This window comes from Oncorhynchus nerka, linkage group LG5, assembly GCF_034236695.1.
Source record: "Oncorhynchus nerka isolate Pitt River linkage group LG5, Oner_Uvic_2.0, whole genome shotgun sequence".
NCBI classification, from domain to species: Eukaryota; Metazoa; Chordata; class Actinopteri; order Salmoniformes; family Salmonidae; genus Oncorhynchus; species Oncorhynchus nerka.
This window is the reverse complement of record NC_088400.1, coordinates 61,796,730-61,806,917: the sequence shown is the minus strand read 5'-3', so window position 1 is coordinate 61,806,917 and position 10,188 is coordinate 61,796,730. Positions and strand designations below refer to the sequence as shown.

At 46.5% G+C, this 10,188-nt stretch overlaps 1 protein-coding gene across 1 annotated transcript in view; it reads right to left on the bottom strand.

Annotated features, from left to right (window-relative positions):
* Positions 1-1,547: 1,547 nt before the first annotated feature.
* Positions 1,548-10,188, bottom strand: part of LOC115129875 (unconventional myosin-X-like) — a 47,959-nt gene continuing 39,318 nt past the window's right edge. The window contains exons 29-39 of the mRNA XM_065018827.1: positions 8,318-8,512; positions 7,924-8,196; positions 7,344-7,492; positions 6,541-6,689; positions 5,580-5,787; positions 4,811-4,947; positions 4,585-4,708; positions 4,138-4,455; positions 3,671-3,847; positions 3,362-3,553; positions 1,548-2,705 (exon numbers count right to left, since the gene is read on the bottom strand). Of these exons, the coding sequence (XP_064874899.1) occupies positions 2,601-2,705; positions 3,362-3,553; positions 3,671-3,847; positions 4,138-4,455; positions 4,585-4,708; positions 4,811-4,947; positions 5,580-5,787; positions 6,541-6,689; positions 7,344-7,492; positions 7,924-8,196; positions 8,318-8,512 (2,027 nt within the window). The 3' untranslated portion in view covers positions 1,548-2,600. The remainder of the gene's footprint in view (positions 2,706-3,361; positions 3,554-3,670; positions 3,848-4,137; positions 4,456-4,584; positions 4,709-4,810; positions 4,948-5,579; positions 5,788-6,540; positions 6,690-7,343; positions 7,493-7,923; positions 8,197-8,317; positions 8,513-10,188) is intronic.

Sequence of the window (10,188 nt, the reverse complement as noted above, 5' to 3'; positions counted from 1 at the left end):
GAGCAAAATCAATGGAATGGTATCAAATACATCAAACACATGGTTTCCATGTGTTTGATGACATTCCTTTTGCTCAGTTCCAGCCATTATTATGAGCCTTCTTCCCTTCAGCAACCTCCACTGCCTTAGATCAGTGTCAAGAGGCAACTTCATCTTACTTTGTGTACTAGCAGTGTGAGAGGCAGGGCCATAGAAAGAGAATACCTAGATAGGACACAGTTCCCGAATTTCACTGGATGTGATGATAATTGACATTCCAACCTGTCTGCCAAAAACATGTATTCATGTAGGCTACACTGGTCCGCAAAAACAGGATTTTTCAGTCATTCCAAATGGCCCAGTGGAACACTGGATGGAATGTCGTTCTGAATTGGAATGTCTTTTCCAGTAATTCTCATTCTATAGACTGGTCCTCCAGTGGGCTTAGGCCCACAAGCAGTGACGACACACAGTCAGAAACAAACACAATTCCCATGTTCCCAGAATTCTGAATTCCTATTTCCTAGAAGCATACCTCCTCAATGTGTGATCTTCTCTTCTTTCACAGAATTCCATACTGTAACCATATCCCCTCCCTCCCTCTGCAATAATTATAACAAATAAATACCCCATCCTCCCCTCTCCCTCCCTTCCCAAACTCTTCCCCATTTAAAATCACAACACCATTCTCTTATAAAGGTTATCCAGATAGATAATACTCTTATTTGTCAACAACACACTTTCTTTCTTTTCTTCATATGGTTCCCTTCTTCCCCCCGGTGGGGTAGTTGGTCAGTCACTTGCATTATGACACAGATACACACGCTCACGTTAGCATTCCAAACACAGCACTGCAGGAGGGGAGACACTGGGAACGCACAGTACACTAGTCACATGACTTAAAACAGGTTATATTCACTCATGAACTCGAGAACAGTCACATAGCATAGAAACAGAATGGGTAGAGAAGACAAGATTGTAGATTCCTCATGTTTAAAAAAAAAAAGTACCCACCCCGATATGGAAACGTGAGCCAGAAGGATGATACGAAGGCTACATTTCACTAGAGGCTACATTTCACTAGAGCACAGAGAAACGCATGCAGGCAACCATCCCAAACCGCCCTACCAATATGGCCGCCGCGACTGAACTCTACTCATTCTACATCAAGAAGTGAAACCCCTCTATATACCTGTGATTTAGTCAGATGGCACTGCTAGTGAATAAGGGTGCGTTGGCATATTAGACACACAGCAGTGAATATCTCTGTTCCTTCGCATTTAGTTTACACATACAATAAATGAATCAAATGGCATTTATAATGATATTTATATACATACAGTACAGTGACCACCAAAATCTATGTAGGGTTCCTATGAGGTGCGATATTCAAGTGTTTGATAAGTGTATGTGTGTATGTGTAGGTTGGACATGAATATGTAATATATGTGATGTTCATAGTATGTGGACATTTTATAGGAGAAAGCTCTCTCAATCTCCCTTGGTTGATCTTGTAGTCAACATTTTTCATTCTCCTCCCATGGAGACCCCCCCCCCCCAGACCGAGCCAGACAGCTACCCCTTGAAAGAGCCTCTGAGTCAGGATGATCCCGGGGAGATGGCCCTGGATGGGCCTCCAGCCCTGGTTCTCTGAGGGGGTTTGTTTGAGGCCACTTCATTTGACCATATGTGATGTCACTTCCGTTGACACAGGAAGTAAGTACTGTGCAGTCTGATGAAGAAGGGACCGGATTTTCTGATTCGACCCCGAGATGAAAACACAAAACAGTCCTTTATCTCAGTCACCACGGATAACAACAGATGAACGAGAGATTGAGTGAGAGAAAGAGAGAGGAAAGGAAGCAAGCAACAGAGAATAAATTAACACTTAACTGTAAAGAGAGTGATGCAGGCAAAATGGGGGACACACAGACAGAGAAAGAGAGAGTTATATCAAATGGGGGAGAGAGGGTAAGAGACAGAGGAAGGAAGATAGAAATAGTAACAGGCTTCATTTGATCTCTCCTAGCTGGCAGTGTGTTGGGACTGCGACTGGGGGTGTGCTATTGGTTTGAGAAGGGGGCGACAGGGGCTTTGCGGGTGGTATGGCTTGACTGGGCTATTGTGCTTGTCGTTGGTATGGGTTTGGTCCAGAGAGAACAGAAAGAGGGATGACAGAGGAGAGAGAGAGATTAGAGATTGATATAAAAGGAGTAATAAGAGATATTTAGATGAAGTAAGGTTGAGTTAGAATGTGCTGGACCTGCTGTCTATAAGACAGTGACATGCAGGGTAACTGGGGGTTGGGAGGTGCTGGAGTTGTCCTCCCCAAAATGGGTCATTTTCCATGCTCATTGTTAACGAACAGATATTTAACCCAATCCACCCAATTCCCAAGTCTAGAATAGTTAGCTGCAGTGTCCATCCCCTTTTAGTTTTGTGAAATCGGATGCCATTTTAGATCCTTGACTGTCCTCTGTTTTGTGGTTACCCCTTTCCAAGATCAGCTGACTCCACCAAAACAACAACCGACCGACCAATCCGTGGATTGTATCCACTTCCTGCCTCTCTCTGATAGGCCTGTACTGTTGAATAGAGGGCTCTGACTGGCTGCTGGTTGATCACCTGACAAAGGTGCTGGCAACGCTGGAAGCAGACATGATGCTGCAGCGTTTCTTCACCATCATGTTGATGTAGGCTTTCATGATCTTAGCAATCTCCATCACCTGCATAGAGAGAGAGAGAGAGAGAGAGAATGAGAGAGAGAGAGAGAATAAGAGAAAGAGAGAGAGAGAATGAGAGAGAGAGAGAGAGAGATAGAAAGGAGAGAGAGAAAGAGAGAGAGAATGAGAGAGAGAGAGAATGAGAGAGAGAGCAAGAGAGAAAGAGAGAGAAAGAGAGAAGAGAGCAAGAGAGAGAGAAAGAGAGAGAGAAAGGGAGAGAGAATAAGAGAGAGAGCAAGAGAGAGAGAGAAAGGGAGAGAGAATGAGAGAGAGAGAAAGGGAGAGAGAAAGAGAGAGAATGAGAGAGAGAAAGAGAGAGAGCAAGAGAGAGAGAAAGAGAGAGAGCAAGAGAGAGAGCAAGAAGAGAGAAGAGAGAAGAATGAGAGAGAGAGAGAGAGAGAGAGAGAGAGAGAGAATGAGAGAGAGAGAAGGAGAGAGAGAGAGAGAGAGAGAGAGAGAGAGAGAGAGAGAGAAGGAGAGAGAGAGAGAGAAAGAGAGAGCACATCAGTGTTTTTGTGCAGTATATTCGGGATTCACTCTTCCATTGTGTGAGGTTGTTTTTGTTGTGACTGTCTGATGCATGCATGCGTGTGTGTATGTGTGTTAAGTGTGTAAGTGTGTGTGTGTGTTTCAGAATATGTGTGTGTGTGTGTGTTTACCAATGGAGTGTGGAAGAACAAGTCGTTGCCGTCGACAGTGATCTGGTAGGTGCAGGGTTGTGGAGCTCCAAAGAAGGTGATCTGCTCATACTGGAACGTCTGCAGAGGTTTGGGTTCCCCTCTCTTATACACAGACAGGTTGTCAGCACTCACACCCAGCCACAGGTCATGGGGAAAACCTCCTTCCTTACACTGCAGGGGAGAGAGAGGGAGGAGAAGCGGACAGAGGAGGAGAGGGAGATAGAAGTAAAACACAAAGGTCCACACACACACACACACACACACACACACACACACACACACACACACCTCCACGTCGAACAGTGTAGAGCCATATCCGGGCCACTCTTTGACGATGGACATGTATTTGAGCAGAGCCTGGTGCTGGGGGAGTCCCTGTAACTTGGTCCATTTATCCAGAACATGGGCTCTGGTGGCCGATGTCTCCTCCTTCACCCACATCTCCACCTGCTGCCCCTCTTCCTCCTGGTCAGGATTACAAACATATTTATCAATCAATCAATTATTCAATCAATAAATGAACCAACAAATCAATCAATCCCAAACCCAATCAGAGGCGACAGGGCAAGATATCTCTGTATGGAATATGCGACGCTCCAGTCAATAGATGATCATGTGTGATTTACAAGAGGCGCCATCTATGGGACATATTGAGAACTACAGCTAGGAAAAAATATTGCAATAGTGATGTCAGCATGTGTGTATGCATGTTTTATGCAAATGAATTGTGTGTTTGTGTGTGTGCCCTTCGCCACCTTCTGTTTCTTCAGCGAGCCCGTCTTGAAGCTGCGCCTCAGACTTCCATCCAGGAAGCTGGGGGTTCTCCTTCTATCCTGCCCGTCCCCCTTGACACTTCCCACCTGCCCTCCTCCTGCCTCTCCTCCTGCCACGCCTCCCTGTTTGGTGGAGTGGAAGATGCGCGAGCGGAGGCGCCCCATTGGGTAAACAGTACCGAGGCTCCACCCAGCGCGGCTGGCCCCGTCTCCATGGAGATACTGTAGCCGTAAAGCGGCTAGCTGCTGCAAAGTTTCCTCTGGGGCCGGGAAGTGACCACTGATCAGAGACTCATGGGCCTGAAGGGAGGAGGCAGGAGGGGGTGTCAAAAGGAGGGAGAGAGGGAGGGGGAAAGAGACATTTATTGAAATTGAGTGAGACGGAGTAGGACAAGGAGTGTGTGTGTATGTGTGTCTGTGTGTACTCACCTGCTCAAACATGAAAGCAAATTCCACCCCCTCTTTAGGCATGCTCTCCATGTCGAGGAAACAGTAAAGTTTAAAATAGAGTCTCCACTGTCCTTCCTCCTCCTCCTCCTCAGTCCCTGACAGCCTGGAATACACACAGATAGGGTTAGCAACACACACACACACACGCTCACACACACACACACACACACACACACACACACACACACACACACACGTTACGTACCTCTCAAACTTGGCGAGGACGTCAGCCACTATGACCCTGCTCTCCAGAGCTCGGTCCGTCACCTTGTTGTGCTCAAACAGAGAGAACAGATTCCTACTGTCCTCCATGGCCAGGCCGCGGATCAACTTCTCCACCACCTACACACACACACACACACACACACACACACACAAAGGAGAGATGTTACAGAGACGTGTGAGTGTGTATGTGTATACACTGAGTATACCAAACATTATGAACACCTTCCTAATATTGAGTTGCTCTCAGAACAGCCTCAATTTGTCGGGGCATGAACTCTACAAGGTCTCAAAAGTGTTCCACAGGGATGCTGGCCCATGTTGACTCTAATGCTTCCCACAGTTGTGTCAAGTTGGCTGGATCTCCTTTGGGTGGTGGACCATTCTTGATACACATAAAAAAAACTGTTGAGTGTGAAAAACACAGCAGCGTTGCAGTTCTTGACAAAAACCGGTGCGCCTGCCACCTACTACCGTACCCTGTTCAAAGTCACTTCAATATTTTCATTCACCCTCTGAATGGCACACATACACAATCCATGTCTCAATTAAAGGCTTAAAAATCCTTCCTTAACTTGTCTCCTCCCCTTCATCTACACTGATTGAAGTGGATTTAACAAGTGACATATATAAGGGATCATAGCTTTCACCTGGTCAGTCTATGTCATGCAAAGAGCAGGTGTTCTTAATGTTTTGTACAGTCAGTGTATGTCTGGCAGTATATGTGTGTGTGTGTGTGTGTGTGTGTGTACCTCTCCAGCGGTGGTGTGTGAATTGATGGAGATCTTGCAGGAGCCTCCTCCATGGCAGTAGACTGTAGTTGTCATCTCCTGCCTCACCAGTAGGGCCACGATCTCCTCCTGAGACGGAATAAAGTCCCTGGTCTTGGTCTTCTTCAGAGACTCATTGATAAAAGCAGAATAACGCTCAATCTCTGTGTTGGGGAAATGCTCTCGCACCCTGGGAGAACACACACAGAGACAGTCATGATACACACACACACAACACACACACACACACACTAATAAAACATCTCTAAAACTGTGATGGGTTCTGACTTCTACACTTGAACTTTGAAATATCCTCTTTCATGGTGCTGAAGGAGAGAGGGGAAGGCAGAACGTTTACGTTCTGTCAGAACATGTTATGGTTTGACATCAGGTATCCAATGGAAAGGAGAAGGGCCACAGTCTGGTTTCAGTTGATGGGTTGTAATTTGAAATACTTGCTACACCAGAAGTGAATGGTTGTCTGTAGGAGGAATGTATATGGTGGGGGTCAATTAAAGGTTGGACATGAGCCAGGGGCTTGGACTGTTACTGAGTTAAGGGAAAGCCAAGCACATGGTTGCGGTCACTGATAAGGGTGGAGAGCTGTGGATTAGTGAGGAATGTGGGCTGAGGTCAGGTCGGGTCACATGAAGGGAGAAGGAGCAGTTTATTACCCACATCACCTAACTTCCTGCCAAGCAACAAAGAAGTCATGTTTAGAGAAAAGGAGGAGACTTCACCTAAAGTGGGGTATATTTACTTGTGCTGGTGGGAACATGTCTTTGTCTGTTCAGCTGTTTGACCCATTAGGTGAATAAACTTGGTTTGAGCGTTTCCAAGTTGTCTGTTAGGTTCTAAATAAACCAAGTAAAAACTAACACCTGGGACATGCACTCACCTCTTGGGAATACACACACACACACACACACACACACACACACACCTTTTGAGGTGGAAGCGCAGGTATCTGAGGATGGTCCGGCTTGGGAGGAAGGTACAGCTCATACAGGTGAGGAGGTGCCAATGAGCCCGCTGATTGGGCTGATTGGGCTGAGGTACGTGATTGGTCTGCTTGATCACCTGACAGTATACCTGGAGAGAGCGATAAAGACAGTGATTGAGTAGGAGAGTGTTTGTATGCGTATGCGCCTTTGTATGTGTGTGTGTGTGTGTGGGTGCCTGTATGTGTTTCTGTATGTGTGCCTGTATGTGTGCCTGTATGTGTTCCTGTATGTGTGCCTGTATGTGTTTCTGTATGTGTTCCTGTATGTGTGCCTGTATGTGTTCCTGTATGTGTTCCTGTATGTGTGCCTGTATGTGTTCCTGTATGTGTTCCTGTATGTGTGCATGTATGTGTTCCTGTATGTGTGCCTGTATGTGTTCCTGTATGTGTGCCTGTATGTGTGCCTGTATGTGTTCCTGTATGTGTTCCTGTATGTTTCCTGTATGTGTTCCTGTATGTTCCTGTATGTGTTCCTGTATGTGTTCCTGTATGTGCACAAGTATACAATCTTAGAAAAGAGGGTTCCAAAAGCGTTCTTCAACTGTCCCCATAAGATAACCCTTTTTGGTTCCAGGTAGAACCATTTTGGGTTCCACGTGGAGAGGGTTCTACCTGGAACCAAAAAGGGTTCTTCAAAGGGTTCTACTATGGGGACACCCAAAGAACCCTTTTAGGTTCTAGATAGCACCTTTTTTTCTAAGAGTGTATGTGCTCATATGATGTGTGTGCCCATGTGTGTGTACCTCGTCTCGGAGAGGTCTCAGGTCCTGACAGGTCTGCAGTACCCCCCGTATGATAGGAACAGGGTCTGCCAGAGTCTCCATCTCCTGAAGAGAGTTAAACACTCGGATCGCTTCATCCTGAAGACTGGCATAGCCCTGCTGTCTCTGGACTGGAGGGGAGAGGAGGGGTGGGGGAGGGGAGAGGAAAGGAGGGGAGAGAAGAGGAGAGGAAGGGATGGAGGGAGGAGAGGGAGAGAGGAAAGGAGGAAGGAGGGGGAGAGAAGGAAAGGAGGGAGGAGGGGGAGAGAAGGAAAGAAAAATTATTGTCAAATCCATTCATGTTCAAGTCAGTGACAGTATAAGGAGGATTACCAGGAAGTGACAGTACAAGGAGGATTACCAGGAAGTGACAGTACAAGGAGGATTACCAGGAAGTGACAGTACAAGGAGGATTACCAGGAAGTGACAGTACAAGGAGGATTACCAGGAAGTGACAGTATCAGGAGGATTACCAGGAAGTGACAGTATCAGGAGGATTACCAGGAAGTGACAGTACCAGGTTTATGATGCAGGCTGTATTGTGACGGTCCACTCTACTTACTGACTTCTCCGTAGGGTAGTGGCAGTAGGGGGGAGTGTAGAGGGTGCTGAGTGTATCTGAGGATGGGATTCCTCCTGTAGGTCTGCTCCACTGCCTCAGGGTTCAGACTGCTGTCCTTGATATCTCTGATGAGCTGTAGTGTCGGTGTTTCTATGGGTGTCTTGCTGTCTATCACTGCCTGTATGGCTGCTATCCATCTCAGAGCTTCATTCAGCATCTTGGTGTAGAGGCGATACGAGTGCTTCCTACCGTGCACTACGATGTTCCAGTGCCCTACAAAAGACAACAAGGGCATCAGTAGAGACCCTACCCCCAGATCCCCTACACCCTCCATTTCTTCCCTCTGACTCGCTCCTCCGTCTCGTCCTCTCCTTTCACTTCTTCCCTCGCTCACCTGTCTCTCTGTGCACTCGTTCCTCAGGTTGAAAGACAGAGCAGAGGGAGTTGAGGACGAGGGTTCCCATCTTGGAGGAGTTTCGCTCAGAGCTCTTGTAGTAATCCAGGGAGTTATGGGTTAACACGAACCAGCGCTTCTTCAGCTTCAGAACATTACTCTTAGTTCCTGTCTTCATCTCCTTCTGGAGCCAACCTAGGGGTAGGAGAGAGGGAGGGAGGGAGGGAGGAGAGAGAGAGAGAGAGAGAAAGGGGGAGAGAAAGGGGAGAGAGAGAGAGAGGAGGAGAGGGGAGAGAGAGGAGGAGGGGAGAGAGAGAGAGAGAGAAAGAGAGCAAAGGTATCACTTGTGGGCCCTCATACAAGAATTGTGTGGTTGAGTTGTGTACCAGTGTTGTGTGTGGGTGTGTAATGAGTAATATTGTCTGAGACGTGAAGACTAACACGGTGCACAGTAGAGCTATGTTCCTAATAACGGCCATCTTTAAATCAGTCGACCCTGCTGACGTGAGTAACTACAGGCCCATTAGTATACTACCTGTGGTGTCAAAGGTTGTTGAAAAGTGTGTAGCAGAACAACTGATTGCCCACCTCAACAACAGCCCCTTCACATTACACTCCATGCAGTTTGGCTTCAGAGCGAAACACTCCACAGAAACGGCCAACTGCTTTCTTCTGGAAAATGTGAAGTCCAAGATGGACAAAGGGGGTGCTGTTGGGGCTGTGTTTCTGGACCTAAGGAAGGCTTTTGATACTGTTAACCATGAGATTCTCATCACAAAATTGTCCAAGTTCAACTTTTCCCCTGATGCCTTGAGATGGATGAAATCATACCTTGAAGGCAGAACTCAGTGTGTCAGAGTGAGCAATGAGCTGTCGCCCACTCGTAGCTATGATGTGGGCGTGCCCCAAGGGTCAATACTGTGGCCCCTCCTGTTCAGCCTGTACATTAATGATCTGCCTTCTGTCTGTACTGGGTCTGAAGTTCAAATGTATGCAGATGATACAGTGATATATGTGCATGCAAAGAGCAAACAACAAGCTGCACAAGAACTCACTACTGTAATGGTCCAGGTTACAAAGTGGCTCAGTGACTCGTGTTTGCATCTCAATGTGAAAAAAACTGTCTGCATGTTCTTCACAAAGAGGGCAACAGATGCTACTGAGCCAGATGTCTATGTGTCAGGGGAGAAGCTCCAGGTGGTATCCGATTTTAAGTACCTTGGCATCATACTTGATTCCAACCTCTCTTTTAAAAAGCATGTGAAAAAGGTAATTCAAATAACTAAATTCAATCTAGCTAATTTCCGATTTATACGAAATTGTTTGACTACAGAGGTAGCAAAACTGTACTTCAAATCTATGATACTCCCCCACTTAACATACTGCTTGACTAGTTGGTCCCAAGCTTGCTGTACAACATTAAAACCTATTCAGTCTGTCTACAAACAGGCTCTCAAAGTGCTTGATAGGAAGCCCAATAGCCATCATCATTGTCACATCCTTAGAAAGCATGAGCTCTTGAGTTGGGAAAATCTTGTGCAATACACCGACGCATGTCTTGTATTCAAGATCCTTAATGGCCTGGCTCCCCCTCCACTCAATATTTTTGTTAAACAGAAAACCCAGACATATGGCAGCAGATCCACAAGGTCTGCCATGAGAGGTGACTGTATAGTTCCCCTAAGGAAAAGCACCTTTAGTAAATCTGCATTCTCTCTGAGAGCTTCCCATGTCTGGAATACACTGCCATCAGACACACATAACTGCACCACATATCACACTTTCACAAAATGCTTGAAGACCTGGCTAAAGGTCAATCAGTTTTGTGAACATGGTCCCTAGCTGTGTGTTGCCGCTTTCCATGTTGTCTG